The 16,789-nt window shown below is 46.9% G+C and overlaps 3 protein-coding genes across 3 annotated transcripts; 2 read left to right on the forward strand and 1 right to left on the reverse strand.

The window, feature by feature from the left end:
- Positions 1-1,384: 1,384 nt before the first annotated feature.
- Positions 1,385-2,950, forward strand: E1B28_009303 (uncharacterized protein; the record flags this gene model as incomplete). The annotated part of the gene is made up of 3 exons (XM_043154184.1): positions 1,385-1,901; positions 1,951-2,019; positions 2,073-2,950. 3 exons carry the CDS (start codon positions 1,385-1,387, stop codon positions 2,948-2,950), a joined length of 1,464 nt encoding a protein of 487 aa, XP_043009474.1.
- A 2,337-nt stretch (positions 2,951-5,287) lies between these two features.
- Positions 5,288-5,722, forward strand: E1B28_009304 (uncharacterized protein; the record flags this gene model as incomplete). The annotated part of the gene is made up of 1 exon (XM_043154185.1): positions 5,288-5,722. One exon carries the CDS (start codon positions 5,288-5,290, stop codon positions 5,720-5,722), a length of 435 nt encoding a protein of 144 aa, XP_043009475.1.
- Positions 5,723-15,698: 9,976 nt separating this feature from the next.
- Positions 15,699-16,411, reverse strand: E1B28_009305 (uncharacterized protein; the record flags this gene model as incomplete). The annotated part of the gene is made up of 6 exons (XM_043154186.1): positions 15,699-15,746; positions 15,802-15,973; positions 16,027-16,051; positions 16,104-16,161; positions 16,214-16,241; positions 16,299-16,411. The coding sequence occupies 6 exons, from the start codon at positions 16,409-16,411 to the stop codon at positions 15,699-15,701; spliced, it is 444 nt and encodes a 147-aa protein (XP_043009476.1).
- Between the last annotated feature and the right edge of the window lie 378 nt (positions 16,412-16,789).

Consider the following 16,789-nt stretch of genomic DNA (forward strand, 5'->3'; position numbering starts at 1 on the left):
CCGAATCGACACGACAGCTGAAGAGTTTGCGGCGCTGTTCTTTGATCATTGGTACTGCGAGAACGGGTTACCAATTAGTATTGTTTTGGACCATGATAAGCTGTTTGTCTCGAGGTTTTGGCGTTCCTTGCACCGCCTTGCTGGTGTGGAGTTGAAAATGTCATCTTCCTTTCATCCAGAGACGGATGGTGTCTCAGAACGGTTGAATAAAACTATTAATCAGTGCGTGAGGTTTCATGTGGAGTGTAATCAAAAGGGATGGGTCAAGGCATTACCTCGAATAAGGTTCCACATTATGAACAGTGTGGTGGCTTCGACAGGCTTATCAATGTTTGAATTGAAGACGGGGAGGTCGCCTCGTATGATTCCGCCTTTGGTGGATTTGGATGTTGGGGTTGAGCAGTCGACAGCGGATGATGTGAAGTCAGCTGCACAGTTCTTGGAAAATATTCGGAATTCGGAACAGGAAGCTCGTGATAACCTGCATTGTGTGAAAGTTTTGCAGGCTTTTCAGGCTGATAAGACCTGCGGTAAACAGCTCAAGTTCGAATTGGGTGACAGAGTGATGCTCACTACCTTGCATCGTCGGCGTGACTATGTAAAGAAAGGTGAAAAATGTGTCGCAAAGTTTTTTCCTTGTTTTGATGGACCGTACTCTATCATCGCTTGTCATCCCGAGTTTGATAGTTACACTTTGGATATGCCTCACCATCCGAATTCCTTTCCTACATTTTATGTTTCTGAGCTTCAGAAGTATGTTCCAAATGATGACGAGTTGTTCTCAGGAAGGGCTTTTGAGAAGCCAGCACCTGTGCAGGTGGATGGTCAAGACGAATATAGAATTGAGTGTATTCTGGACTCTCGGCGTAGGGGCCGTGGGTGGCAGTTTCTCGTTAGATGGTGTGGGTTTCCACCTGACCATGATGAGTGGATGCCTTATTCGGCTATACATGAATGCGAAGTCTTGGACATTTGGTATAAAAATGGTGGTGATGGTCCAGACTCTGTAAATGTGATTGCTGGTTGAATTTTTTATTGTTTTGGATTATGCTTTGCTTTTGAACGGGGGAGAGTGTAACCGTTCATACTTCTCGGTTATTCCCATGGTCTTCCTATATATAGAGTACTTACTTCGTTACATAGTTAGTTCTTCTTTTTCTCTCACTATCATCTCTTACGAGTACTAGCTAGCTCAAATACACGCTGTGTTCCTTAGAACTTGTGTGTCCTCTTACACTTTTTTTTTCTTGCCTCTTTCTTCTTGTACAGTCCTTTCCTTGTGCAGTCTCTACATGCCTTCTTCTTTCTATACGCGTCAACCCCTTTTTCTCCTTGCTCCTCCACCTAGTTTTTTCCATCTCTGGACTCTGTGTCAACTCGCGTTATGACATCCACTGCTGCACCTGCTGACCGTCCCCGCCCTAGGGCCACGTGTCCTGAACCCCAACGGGGTGCCCAAGGTTGTTTTGTGCCACGCTGCGACATTCAGATGGGTGGGCAAGGTGGTGACCTCGAAGATGAGATTGCAGGCTCCGATTCGCCTTCTACGACTGGCGACGAAGACGACATTGATCAGTTCAGCAACCGTCAAACACTTCAACCCCCGACCATGAATGTGGTGGATGATGACCCCACTGAGGGCGCTCGGGACGGTGGGGCGTTCTCCACTCAGGTTGGCACAGCTACCCTTTCTGCGAAACCTACCGGCTCGGCGCTGTCTGATTCTCCCCCTGGCACTATCCGAGGTCCAACATCGAGTGGTTCCAGGCGCATACAACCGGCTCTCGCTCGTTCTGTCGGTAGTCCCTCTGTCTCTCCACCTCGCTTCTCCCGCCTGGAGAAAGCGAAGGGCAAGGAGCTCCCCACACATACCAACCTGCTGGTTGCGCAATTGCACAGAGGTATGATGACCTGCTGGTCTCTTCCTGCCCGCAACTAATATACCCACAGGTATGCCCCCCACAGGGATTCCGACGTCTGCTGACCCGCTCACTGCTGAAAATGGTCGGCTTCACGAAGGTATGGGCTGCACCCGCTGGTTTTCCCCTCATGCATTCTGATACATTCATTAGCTTCCGGTGCTGACCCCTGCCTGGATCGCATCTTGCACGATCAGAGAACGGTGAACCCGCACACCAAGACCTGTTTGGAGCCCGCTCCTGAGCTCGTCGTGGATTCGAATAAGCGTCACAGACGCAGACGTCGCAAGCGTTCACCTTCGAGCTCGTCCTCTTCCTCAAATTCCTCTGACAGCGAGTCCGATACCAGTCCAAGATCGAAGAAGCTGAAGCTAGCGATCCTAGATCCGCTTACGGCGCAAACAGTTGTTCTGCCCTCATCTGGGATGAGTCACATCCACATAGCCGTGGTCCACTGCTTGTCCAGCGGATGGTCGTGGCCGATTTCCCTCTGCCTTTTTGCTCCTGCATTCAAGGGGAAGCTCGCCAATCCCTCAGGCTCTGATACGAAGTCATTATTCAAGCAGCTGAACAGTTTTCCCATCAGCAGCCTCAATCGTGGGGATTTCCACGATGTTGCACTTCATTTCCCCAATGCTGTTGAGCGTTACTTCATTCCCAGAGACGGTCGCAGCACTGGGTCGACTCTTGCTCTTAACCTCGCAAAGATGTTTCGGGGTCTGTTCGATCTTCTACGTTCACGCCCGGACTTCACTGAGTTCTTTGACACCTACAAAGAATATCTGCAGGCCGCCATGGACCAGTGGTATGTGAGGCGCTCCAGTGAGGCAATCAGGTTGGATATTTGGGACGACAGCCTATGGGCGACGGTCCAGGACAGGCGTCCTCTAGCTCTGTTTTCCTTGGGATCCTTTCAGACCTCATCCATTGCACCCCCGGTGTACAAATCTTCGGCGTCCGCTCCCCTACGTGGCAAAACCCCGTATTTCTGCTGGATCGGAGGCTCTCGATGCACCCATGACTTTGGGTGACACGAGCGCGCCAATAGGGATGTCATGTGGCACACTACCAGAAAATCCTACACGGACAAGGATGGCAATCAGTACTGCCTCGCCTTCAACGGTCTCAGGGGCTGCAACTGAGGACAATCATGCAGGTTCTTCCATGGATGTGGCCAATGCGGTTCCAAGGAGCACTGCTCCAAGGATCACCATGCCTGATCCCTACCCAATCGTGACCCACTTCAAGCACGAAGCGTGGTCTGAACTCCTGGCTGAGCTTGGCTTGCTCCTGGAGTTTGCGGATGTGCCAAAAGGCATCCACAATGGGTTCCTGATTGGCCTCGAAAACTATGAATTACAGCGCACCTTTATTCTCGATAACCACTTCACCTCTGAATTCGAAGCTGAGATCATCCGTAAAAAGTTTGCAGAGGAGGTCAAACTTGGCTGTCTTTCTCCTGCATACGATCCAGCTGTCCTTGAACACTTGATTGGACCATTTCGTGTTGCCCCTCTCGCTGTTGTTGAACAAAAGAACAAATATCGCATAGTCATAAACCACTCCTACCCTTGGCCACTTCCACACTATCCAAAGGCAAAACCTCTCCCTCCCACATCTCTGACCGCTGTTGACGCCAGAGTCACATCTGTCAATGCCCTTATCGATGCTGACAGGTACCCTTGCCAATGGGGGACGTTCTCGGAATGTCTTCTCATCGTTGCAGATGCGACCGAGGGCACTCAAGCAGCTGTCTTCGATGTTGACGCTGCATTTCGCAATGTCCCATTACATCCGTCTGTTCGCCGCTTCGTGGCGGTATCCATCGATGGGAAGGTCCACTTAGATCAGGCCCTGAATTTTGGCGAGGCTTCCGCACCTGGCATCTGGGGCAGGATTGCTGACACCATGGTGGCCATTCTCCGGGCGAAAGGTGTTACGAAAGTGGTTAAGTGGGTGGATGATTTCATCCCATTCCACTCCCCTATTGGGGGCTCTGCTGCAGTGGGCTTCATCTATGCCTACGATGAATCACTTTTCTGGGATGTTGCCAATCACTTGGGCTGGCCATGGGCTGTTCCAAAGTTCATTCCTTTCGCATTTCCCTTCCTCTACATAGGATTCCTGTGGTCGCTCCAGGACAAGACGGTGCAGCTTCCGCAAAAGAAGAAGCAGAAGTACCTTGACAAGCTCGGCATCTGGCTTGGGGCAAACCACCAATCCCTCGAGGAGGCCGAATCCCTCATTGGGACTCTTAATCATGTCACCCTGGTGGTTCCCGATGGGAGATCCTACCTTGTCAACCTGTTCCGCTTCCGTGCTTCATTCAAAGGTGACCACATGTCACGGTTTAGGCATCACCAGGTCTCTCATGTTCTGCGGGGTGACCTGCAATGGTGGTCGGACAAGCTCAGGCAAGACTTTGTTGGGATTCACATCACACATCCTCCCACTCCATGTGATACATCGCTTTTCGTGGACGTGTCCACCCATTGGGGCATAGGACTTGTTCTCGACGGCCGGTGGCTTGCTTGGGAACTCAAGCAGGGTTGGAAAAGGGACGGGAGGGACATTGGCTGGGCCGAGATGGTGGCAGTTGAACTGGCCGTCCGCACTCTCGTCTCCTCTGGTATGACCAACCGTCACATCATTATCCGGTCGGACAATCAAGGTGTTATTGGTGCCTTGAAATCTGGCCACTCGTGTGGTTCGGAGCAGAACGCAATACTACGCAAGATTGTGGCCCTGTTCCAGGACCATCGTATCTGGGTTTCACTCAAATACGTACATACGTCTGCAAATGTAGCTGATGGTCCTTCCTGTGGCATTTTTCCCCCACGAAACTCACTGCATCCCCACCCGCCGGCGGTTCCTGCGCATCTGCAACCTTTTCTCCATCGCTCCCTCACGTTTCACGATGAGCACCTGCTAACCTGACTGTCACCCGTTCTCAGTGTTTCTAGTGAAGTTTTTCTTAAGTAATGTTTCTCTCGCACGCCTTACTATCACGCTTTTCACGCTTACCATACGCCATCTCCCACTGGACACCTCAGCATTAGATTCACAATGCATATCATTGATACTTCAGCTTATTTTATCCCATTTGTATAATACTCTGATACCCTAGCATAGGGTACACTCTAGCATAAACTCTGTATCGCTTGGATACCTTATCACTGATTATACGGGACATTCCATGGTTGTGGCTTCGAGTGTTAGTGGTTTTTCGTGGTCACAACGGTCAGCTCACCTTTGTGAGATTGACCAGTGAGTGCAACACCGCCTCACCGTTGTGACATGTGCCTGTGACTGCGACACCACATCCTTGAATTCCTCTTTCACGTTCGTCAGAATCCATCCTCAGTACCATGGCACCCACCTGTTCACTATTGTCAACTAAGCAAAGGATTCTTCAGGGCAGCAAGCAAGAGCAGAAGCTGGCCCGCTCACACTCTCCTACGCCACTACATGCTCACTCCCTTTCAACTCAACGTGTCCTGTCTCATGCATACTTTGAGAAGACGAGAGCGAGAATGTCGGGGGCTGTGGAACGGTTCAACACATGGGCAGTGGATGCTGGTCTGAAGGAAGGTACAGTTCCTTCCAAGAAAATTTTGGTGGACTACGTTGTGAATACCATGGCGGGACATATGGCATCATCCACCATGAAGACTCATCTACGTCTTCTCCGGGTTCATTGGGAATCAAAGGGTTGGAAATGGCAAGGTGCCCAACAACTCGCTCTTTGTTTAAAGGCGGTAAAGCACCTGGTGCCGCCGTCTTCTGTTTGTGACAGACGCTAATGGGCGAAGTATATCACTCAAGAGTCAACCTAATATCGGAGCTATGGGAGTAGCACCAACACCAAATCAACTCAAAAACTAGTAAACCTCCGTGTAAAGTCTATCAATAACTCTACACACCAGGAAAGATAGCAAGGGTGGACTGCTTGGCAAAGGTTATGCACAAGATCACAGTCTCAATATCGTATGAAGGTCTTATGAAATCAATGTGTAACTGCCAGTGTAAAACACCACAGCTACGGGGATTCTAGGGTGTGTAGGGGCTCTGTTTATTGTCCAGTGGACTGAGTGGGACTATGAATTTCGTCTACGGTAAGACTAATTCGAACTATTGGAGACTATTGCCCTCGGCGGACACGAACGCTAAGACCCTCGATGGATCACGAAACAGTAATCAAGACCTCGGCGGCCTACGGACGGATAGTTCTCTAGTTCGACCTCGACGGTCTTGTATAGTTCAAATCAAATCTTATCGTTTCACTGCACAAAGACAGGGCAAATCTCTCTATTGGGTGTCAAGAGCAGTTACTCACGGGCAACCCACTCAGGACTTTCCTACGCACGGGTAGTACTTTTCTATCTACGGATACATGAGCTGCTTTTATACTACTTCTATGCTAGCTTTGTAATCCTATCTCTACTTGTTTTATCTCTAAAAATAATGCACCGTAGCCATGAATCCATGCGAAGTCTTATCGCTAGGGACTGCTACATGTGCAGAATCTTATCTACGGAGCTTTTCCGTATTCAAATCATATGTTTTGGACCAGTCTGGACCGTTCTTCATTCTTGTTTCAGCATGTAGAATGGACCTACATAGGCATACCATATGGTATTTCCTGCCTGTGGACCTTATCCTGCATTTCGACATTATCAAATCATATGGACTTTGCGTGTTCAAGTAGTTCCAGCATATATATCCAGAGTTCTGAACTGCCGTAGCACATGAACAGCATGGACTCCGAGATCCGTTGTTCATCCCTGCCTGGTTCCTAGGTACTCTATCTGTGATCTGGGATCTATATCATGTCTTTTTGTCTTTTCCTCAGATCGGGACTCAATCTATAGTCATATCAAATTTCTCCTAGTCTATGTGGTTCTATGTCCAATTTCTTGTCAACTAAATCCCCTGTAGAAGTAGGTACTCCTAGTATGAAGGTCTTTTGACTCCACTAGTTCTGCTACGAACGGTTCCGTGAAGACTACAAGTCTTCTAATAGTACAATCCCTTGATATGTCAGTGCATAGTAGAATGTAGAGAGTAGAACTCGGTGAATTACTGCTTAAGTCCTCTGCTTATAGTGTTCTACAGGTTTCGAACAGTCATACAGTTTTCTGACATGAACTACAGCTCTCTCTAACTGGTCTAGCTGCGCCTACGGCACATTCTACTAGCGGCACTAGCTTTAACTAGCAATGTGGGCTCACTCTAGTTCTTAATATGATAAATATCGCTCCGTAGCACTGTTTAAAGTGCAAAAAGAACCTTGTAGCATAGTTAACTAAGTCGCATTAACGCACACCTGTCTCTATGGAAATGCTGGAGCTACTTCGTACCAACCTCGATCTTGGTCAACACGGTGGGATGCCCATGAATCAACTCCACACCGCATGCTTTGCGGCCGCACTTTGCTCTTTCTGGGGTCAACTCCGGCTCGGCGAGATCTTACCTACATCCTCAAAAGTGACCGACTACAACCATCTCACTCACCCAGTGGTGAATGACCTTACACTGCATTGTGACCAACGTTCCTACAGACTATTCCTGCCGGTGACAAAGACTGAGGTACTGCGGGGTGACGCTGTTCTAGTTCCGCATCAAGACAATGATCCCCTTGACCCTATCAACGCGCTCTACAACCATGTTGGCTCTATTCCTCTCAACTCCCTACCTCTATTTTCATATGTTGACATGTCCCTCAACATTCGGTGATGCCTCACTAAGGACACTTTTCTTTCTGTCTGCAACTCTATTTGGATAACATACAGCCTATCAAAGATCACTAGTCACTCCTTTCGGATTGGTGGCACATGCCACTATTTGAAAGTGGGTGTGAATCCTCACCTAGTCAAGGCATCTGGTAGGTGGAAATCAGACACGTTCTACACCTATTGGAGGGATACGGCCACCATTTCGGCAAGTCACCTCAAGGGCCTAGGAGGAAGAGCCGCTGCATGCACAGGGCGCATGTCCCTCTAGCCTCGAGCTTGGGATCTGGGTGAGTCATCGTTCCTACTACGACGCGCCCGAGGCTTTCGAGTCTGGGTTGTCGTTTTCTTGCCTCCAACTCACCAGATCCTCTCTGACTGAAAACTCCCTTTGTTCTCACAGATCTACGTTTTCAGTCAGAGCCCCGGACTTTGCCCATCACCATCATTAGCATACTACTCTAGTCTACATCTCAGATTGTACATCATATTCTCAGCCTATGTACGGTCACGTACTGCATCTTGTAACACGAAACTACAGTTTTTCCTTTCGATGGAGGTTGCCCGGCTGTCAATGGAGAGTTTGTAGGCGTGTTTCAAGAACTTGGTTGAGTGTATGTAGCTGGAAGTGGCGAGAGGTCAAGGTCAACGCTTCCGCTATGGGAGCCAATTGAGTGGCTGCCGGCGGGAGAAGCACTGTGACTCAATGGGTCATCACTGACTGCCGCGTTAAGTGCACCGTTCATAACAGTCTCAATATCACTGACCACCACTGCTAGGTGAACCAAGGGCTTGAAGAAAAATGTATCTGAAGGTGAGTTGGTGGTCTCAGTGGTCCTCACCAGGCCCTACACTAAACGTTACAGATCAGTCACAGAAAACCATTGCAATACGGTTGAAGGACCAACCTTTCGATCTGGTAAGTCACTGCAGCTATGGATCAATGCCAGTTGGAAAAAGCAGCGTTACAGCTGCAGAATTCTATTGCTGGTAAGTACTTATACACTATGTTCCTTAGCCTTGACTCTAACGTTTATAGATCTGCACTGGAACAACGGGCGTACAAGGGCAGCGCTTGATGAAATGAGAAAACAAGTGGAGAGATCGGAGAGGGCAGCACGAGACTTAGAGGGCTCTCTCAGTGAGTATCTTCCTGCTCTTTCTCGGCACTTGATTTACGTTTAGGTTAGATGGACTCTTGCAAGCCCTCAAGCTCAAGATTACGCCAGCTAGCTCGGCAGCGTCTTCCAGAACAACAGAAGCTAGCTTTGCCAGCAACTACAGCCACTCCCAACGCTCTAGTGGTTCTTTACAGCAACTGCCGGCGGTCCTGCCTCCCAACCTCTGTCAACTGACTATGACAGCGATGATTTGGAGGAACTGGTGGCAAATATGACCATGGAAGAATTCGAAACTCTTTGTGCCCAGTCACCAGTAAAACAAGATCCTCCACCTGTCTCTTCTTCTGAACGTCCCAAAACGCCACCACCAGCTGCTTGGCATATTGCTAGAGCTGGCACAGCAACGCCGACTAGAAATTACGATCGGGAATCATATTCCTCACCTCTGGCAAGTCATGGCGTCAAGTCACCCGCAACATCTGCCGTCTCGCCAAGCCCTTTAGCTGGGAAAACAAAAACAGCAGCCTACTTGATCTTGAACGGAAAAGACCGGTATAGTGGGGTTGTTACTAGCTGGTAAGCAAGGTTCTTCAGCTTCTCACGTAATATAACTATGTACTCGTGTTATATAGGCAGCCTTCGCAACATTCCTTGGGTGCTTTCATACTCTCAAACTCAGCTCCAGGAGTCATCATTCAAGGGTTCTGACGATTGGATGAAGCAGAACGAGCCTATTCAGCATGTCTTTCGTCGGGTCTTGTTGAGATTCTCCAAGAACTCTCATATCAGAATAGCTGGTTTGTTGTTGCTGTCAATTCCATGGCTAGTAAGTGCAGGAGGTATGCGTCATGTCTTATCAGCAGAGTCGCTGGAACTGATGTCGGTGTTAAATAGATCTGAGCTGGTGGAAGTTATCGGGCGTCGAAACCTCATCTCACTAAGAGACGACTCAATTCATGTCCTGGCAACAGAGGAGGAGGCAAATCAGCACCTCAGGAGCTTATGTGCCACCCCATAGTACTGAATTCTGTAGAGTAGAGACTGCAATACTTATCAACAATCATTGTCTGGCTAAGTGCTTTCAAGAAATGAGAATTGGTTCAAAATCTGTATTGTGCCAAATCCTGACTGCATATGACTGTATGATTGCCTTATCCAATCTCGTCTAAGCCCAATCTCCACCACTTCTCTACAATTTGGTCTATTCTCTCATTCTCCTGCTCACGACCTCTGAAACCCTTCCCTCGCTGCCATCGATGATGGGCGCTTTCGTAACAGTGTTGCTTTTGAGGGTCATCTCTCATGGCCAGAAGGTTGCGTGGCTGGACTTCGCGTGAGGGATAGCCTTCGAGGTTGTCCTTTCCTCGATTGATGATGTAGTCGCTGTATATGTGAAAAGGACTTCAGTTAGACAGTAGAGTCTGTAAAAGAAATGTGTTACTTACAATTTGTGAGCGTTCTCAGCTTTGTCCAATATCTTGTCGCGGTTTCTTGTGCGAAGGGGCTGAAGTCAACAAAAAAATCGCAATTTTATAGTAGAGCCACACACCGAATATAGCTCTGTCGTGCCCATTCTTTCTGACGTTCTTTTGCCTTTTTCTTCTCTTTCTCTGATCATTCTGTGCGAAGCCTTGGAGGAATGTATTTAGAGAGGTAGAGTCTGACCCTAAGTTTGTCAACTAAACCTTACTTTGCCATTCTTTCCCTAGCTTTCACTCTGAGGATCTCTCGATTTCTGTTTAACAAAGTGAATTAATCAAATAGATAAAGGTGAATAAAAACAATAAATTTCAGAATTGAGATACGTACGCGTGCAGATATGCCTTTCTCGCAAGGATACAGTTGTGCTTCCGTTCAGCAATTTCGTGAGGTGTAGAGATTTTTTTCTTGCGGGGCATAGTTTACTGAGTGTCCGAAGGCTGTTTGAAGTGCTACAAATATGAGAGGGAGAAAGTACGGGTTGGGTTGGGCACAATTTGACTCAAGGTAACGCACCAATGATTAGGTGACTTTAACATGTGCTAATTTCGAGTTCGCACAGTTAAACTCAATGGCCCAACCACAGACTCAGTGCCAATATCAACAAAATTCAGAGCCGTACCACACATTGATTATTGATAGGCTTCAAGGTTTTTCAAAATGAATTGAGAGGTAATAGAAAATATGTTTGCAAATTCATTTATATATTCTATTGTACAAAGCCTCTATCTATAAGTTCATCCAAGGTAGAAAACCGATTCACACCAGCCAACCCAGCCTTTGCTTTGACTCCAGCTTCATGTTCATCGTACGCTGCATGATTGTGAGCCTTCAACTCTCCAATGCTCTGTCCCCCATACTTCACCCAACGAAACAGCGAGCCGGCACTGTACTGGGTGTAGGATGTTCGCGTCTCCTCTGGACCAACTGGAAGATTGCTGTGAACGAGAGTTGCAGAGGGGAGAAGGATTGTTGAGCCAGGCGGAAACTTGACGATGAGTTTCAAATCCCATAAAACAAGGTGGCCTCCCTTGCAAGGGTCAAAGTTCCCCATTGAGGTTATAGCGCACCAGCTGTGTGGGAGATTTTGAACGTCGCGATGCTTGTATGTGCAAGTCCGCAGCCCAAAGTTGACCGTTGCGCAGGCAAAAACGCTATTGGGGAAGTTCCAGCGAGCAGCCTTGGTACGTGGGTGACGTTCAATGAAGTCCTTGGTTTCTTTATACAGGGCGAAGTTCTTTGGTGACCAGCGAGCGAAAGAAGCTGTAGACCGAAACACGTTAGGCCCCAAGTGCCTCCAAGGGTAGCGAGGCATACACACCACTCTGGTAGCTCGAGATGCGGACTGCTACCTTTTCTCTTAGCAGCTTCTTCATCATATCTCCATACTTGTGGTTCGACAGCTCCATGGGGACTGGCTGGCCCATTCTGTACGCTATGCTGCAAGCTTGCGCAGGATAGTCGCCTCAAAATTGCGAGGCGTCTGAGCTGGTAAATACCTGGTGGTTGGCGAGTATCAAGCTATGGAAAGTTTGACAATCTTGAAGGAACATTGGGTCACCCAGAGAGCTGACAAGAGTGACGATTATGCGGCCTTGGCAGTCAATAATAGGTATGTGGGCTCTAAGGGCGAAAGTTGAGAACAGAAGGCAGAGATGGAGGGCAATGGCGCTTACTTTCCATCCCAACTGACCAGTTGAAACCCCCGCCTCCTCAATTCTTCCAACTTGTATGCTCTCTTTGCACCATCCACCTCCGCAGTAGATATGCTCCTCCCTGTAAATCCGTCTCCCTTTGAAGGGAGATTCCACGCCTCAAATTGAAGCTTTATCAGATCGGTGAAGGGTTGGGGATAGTCTGATGCCCGCTGCAGGGAGTCGTTAAGCTTGAGGCGTTTGCAAGCGTGCTTTGTGTTGGTATGGCTCTGCTTTCGCCCCTCGGGCTCTTTGACCGGCTTGCGCTTGAGACCTACGTTCGATAATTCGGGTTCTAGGGGGGGAAGCTCATCCATGGCATCGTGCACATCTCCACCAAGCTGCTTCCCACTCGCATCCTGCAGCATCTCCTCCTCCCTCTTGGAAGCAGCCGCCAATAGTGGGCGTATGTCGAGGTCTTCAATGACAATGGGTGAGAATTCCTTGCCGCCTCGTAGCTGAGGAGTGGCTAATAAGTCGATGGAATTCAAATGCGAAGCAGGGTACTCACCGTTTGTTTCCAGCCGCTGCTTGGGATGCTAGACATTCTGTTGAAGATAAGGTAAGTAATGGCAGTGAAGAATTGCAAAGATATAAGATATAAAGTTAAAGAGTCACCGCCTCATCTATAGTCTTCAGGATCCAAGTATTGAATCCTGCCTAACTAACGTAGCACAGCCAGCGAAGGGATCCAAGTATCGAATCCTCAAACACCAGCCTATCGCTAAGCGAGGAGAGGAGAGAAGATGGGGCATAAAAATTAGGGGGATGGCTCACCTTTGATTTTGAGGATGTGGATGTGATGAAGAGGTTGAGGAAGTACTAGTGGATGTGTTGTAGACAAAAGACACAACGCCAGCACGTGACTAACGCGTCTCATTTCCTACTCTTTTCCAATGCATCGGCGCCATGAAAATGCAACTTCCAGTAATGGGCGAAGTATACCACTCAAGAGTCAACCTAATATCAGAGCTATGGAAGTAGCACCAACACCAAATCAACTCAAAAACTAGTAAACCTTCGTGTAAAGTCTATCAATAACTCCACACACCAGGAAAGATTGCAAGGGTGGACTGCTTGGCAAGGGTTATGCACAAGATCACAGTCTCAATATCGTATGAAGGTCTTATGAAATCAATGTGTAACTGCCAGTGTAAAACACCACAGCTACGGGGATTCTAGGGTTTGTAGGGGCTCTGTTTATTGTCCAGTGGACTAAGTGGGACTATGAATTTCGTCTACGGTAAGACTAATTCGAACGATTGGAGACTATTGCCCTCGACGGACACGAAAACTAAGTCCTCAGCGGACACGAACGCTAAGACCCTCGACGGATCACGAAACAGTAATCAAGACCTTGGCGGCCTACAGATGGATAGTTCTCTAGTTTGACCTCGACAGTCTCGTATAGTTCAAATCAAATCTTATCGTATCACTGCACAAAGACAGGGCAAATCTCCCTATTGGTGTCAAGAGCAGTTACTCATGGGCAACCCACTCAGGACTTTCCTACGCACGGGTAGTACTTTTTTATCTACGGATACATGAGCTGCTTTTATACTACTTCTATGCTAGCTTTGTAATCCTATCTCTACTTGTTTCATCTCTAAAAATAATGCACCGTAGCCATGAATCCATGCGAAGTCTTATCGCTAGGGACTGCTACATGTGCAGAATCTTATCTACGGAGCTTTTCCGTATTCAAATCATATGTTTTGGACCAGTCTGGACCGTTCTTCATTCTTGTTTCAGCATGTAGAATGGACCTACATAGGCATACCATATGGTATTTCCTGCCTGTGGACCTTATCCTGCATTTCGACATTATCAAATCATATGGACTTTGCGTGTTCAAGTAGTTCCAGCATATATATCCAGAGTTCTGAACTGCCGTAGCACATGAACAGCATGGACTCCGAGATCCGTTGTTCATCCCTGCCTGGTTCCTAGGTACTCTATCTGTGATCTGGGATCTATATCATGTCTTTTTGTCTTTTCCTCAGATCGGGACTCAATCTATAGTCATATCAAATTTCTCCTAGTCTATGTGGTTCTATGTCCAATTTCTTGTCAACTAAATCCCCTGTAGAAGTAGGTACTCCTAGTATGAAGGTCTTTTGACTCCACTAGTTCTGCTACGAACGGTTCCGTGAAGACTACAAGTCTTCTAATAGTACAATCCCTTGATATGTCAGTGCATAGTAGAATGTAGAGAGTAGAACTCGGTGAATTACTGCTTAAGTCCTCTGCTTATAGTGTTCTACAGGTTTCGAACAGTCATACAGTTTTCTGACATGAACTACAGCTCTCTCTAACTGGTCTAGCTGCGCCTATGGCACATTCTACTAGCGGCACTAGCTTTAACTAGCAATGTGGGCTCACTCTAGTTCTTAATATGATAAATATCGCTCCGTAGCACTGTTTAAAGTGCAAAAAGAACCTTGTAGCATAGTTAACTAAGTCGCATTAGTGACAAGGACTATACTCCAACAACAACGAGAGCGTACCCAATGTACACCAATGTATTGTACCACATACCTAATCCATGTGTACCCCATCCTGTACTCCAACGTAAAGGAAGGGACTTTAGGGCAAGTCCGGACTCACAACTGGATGGTGAGTACCCCAATAAAGGCAACCTAGATGACGGTAGAGTGACAGAATGAATAGAGCAGAGGCGGTGATGAAAGGATAATAGGACAGTGACAAAGGATAGAGAACCAAGACAAAGGAGATCAAATTCTAAGGGAACTACCTACCACTAAGTACTCCTTATACCTATCTAATAGAAAGGGTTGTGCTCCTATACCAATGATCCCCTCTCTTAAGATTAGGAGTACTCTTTTATGAATCGACCCTTTCACATGATATTCCCTCGATCATACATCGAGTCCGATCATAGCTGACTCTATGGGCGGAAAAGTCAAAGGTACGGTACTACCCCTGGTTCAGTTCATGGCACCTACAGTTTTCAGACAGCCTTATGGTTTTCAGGCTAGCTCTATGGGATGCTCTCTAGCTGTCTCTCAGCTGTGCTAGCGTACTCTACCAGCAGCCATAAGCTTTAACTAGTGGCTCAGGCTCACCCTAGTTGTTATACAATGTCTCTATTGTTCCAAAGCACTTATAATATGTGCTAAAATGGACATAATGTAGCGTAGATGTCAAAAGTTGCATTAGCATACAACCACAAGGCCCAATATGGACATGTCACACAAGATCACATGGGGTCAGTGGATTATGAATAGTGTCTACCTTAGTAGATTTCAAAATGCTAATGCAATTTAGTGGACTATGCTATGGAGGTTCTGTTGCACTTTAAACAGTGCTATGGAGCAAACATTGATCATATGAAGAGAACTAGAGTGAGCCCAAATTGCTAGCTAAAGCCTAGTGCTGCTATTGGAATGTGCAGCTAGACCAGCTAGAGAAAGCCATAGATTGTGTCAAAAAACTGTATGACCATTCAAAACCTTTAGAACACTATGAGCAGAGGACTTAAACAATAATTTACAAAGTTCAGCATGGAAAATGTGGTTGTGTGGAATTGTCAGATGTGTGATTGTGTGACCATCAAATATCCCAGGTCAACCCACCATCAAAGGAACCAAATGCTGATGCTTGTCCATTATAATTAGCTACTCAATGAAATAAATATTGAACAAGTCATTCATTCTGTTCTTGTGTTTATACAAACAAAACAACAACAAAAAATATACCTGACATTGAATTACACTAACTGATCTTGACACACTAGGCAGCTTGGAAACTCCCAGAAGGCTTGCCCAGGACATTTTCATTCTCAAGATGAAGTCAAAAGATGTCATGTGAGTAAATGATGGCTTATTCCACTCACCAAGGGGATGTCATAGTCTTGAGTTCTGCTCACTGCATGAGGAGCTGTAGCAGCCCGGAAACTAAGTGTAGCAGTGTTGTCTGATCCACTACCAGATAAACCATTAAGACCATCTGTGATAACGTTGGAGGTGTGGCTCAGATTGTAGTGAATCAAGTTCCGAATATTGAGTCTTTTGAACACATTAAGACAGTAGCTTGAAATCATGCAAAGAAGATAACTAACATGGCCATGAGAGTGTTAACATATGCTATAAGCCAGGTCAAGCTTAGAAAATTGCACTCAGAAGAAAATAAACACACCTTTGAAGCCTAAAACAGAGAAAACTTGAAAGGCAAGTGTGTTTGGGGAAGCAATAAACTGTTCAACCAGTAAGGAATCTCGTGAGTTGGAAGGGGCAATGGACACACACCGAGATCAGTGTTGCCATATTAATTGCCCTGAAAAATAGGATAATTCAGCAGCAATCAAAGGAAGGAAGCTTTCCCCAAACATACGTGGTAATCATGCCACTCGATATCATGAAGAGAGAAATGGTATTGATCATTCGCTGGGTCCTGTTCAAAATCAGTTTCCGGTTGGAAGTACCAAAAAGAGTGCCCAAACCCATGATTTGAACTTGACATCACTAGAGTAGAGCTGGTAGCAGATGGTCACGGTGATAGTCAGGTCAATAGCACTGGAAGATGTATCTCTGGCGATGGCCAGCCACTAAAATATACTTTAGTCATTTTGTTGGTTATCCCAGTATTTAGGCAATGCACATGTAGTTCTGAGAGAGCTGCCATAGATTGTGTGCCAGAATTGCTGAGGAATATGACATGGTCAAAGTGGTTCTCCCTTTCGTGAATGGACTTACACCAGCCAGATTGTATCTATCGAAAGTTCAGATCAGAGCATGAAAGATTAATGGAGGCTTGAACCTTACAGATTCCAATTGCTGGTCATTGATCCTGCTGTCAGAGCCCACTGTTTATGAATGAACTGA

This window comes from Marasmius oreades, chromosome 5, assembly GCF_018924745.1.
Source record: "Marasmius oreades isolate 03SP1 chromosome 5, whole genome shotgun sequence".
Taxonomy (NCBI): Eukaryota; Fungi; Basidiomycota; class Agaricomycetes; order Agaricales; family Marasmiaceae; genus Marasmius; species Marasmius oreades.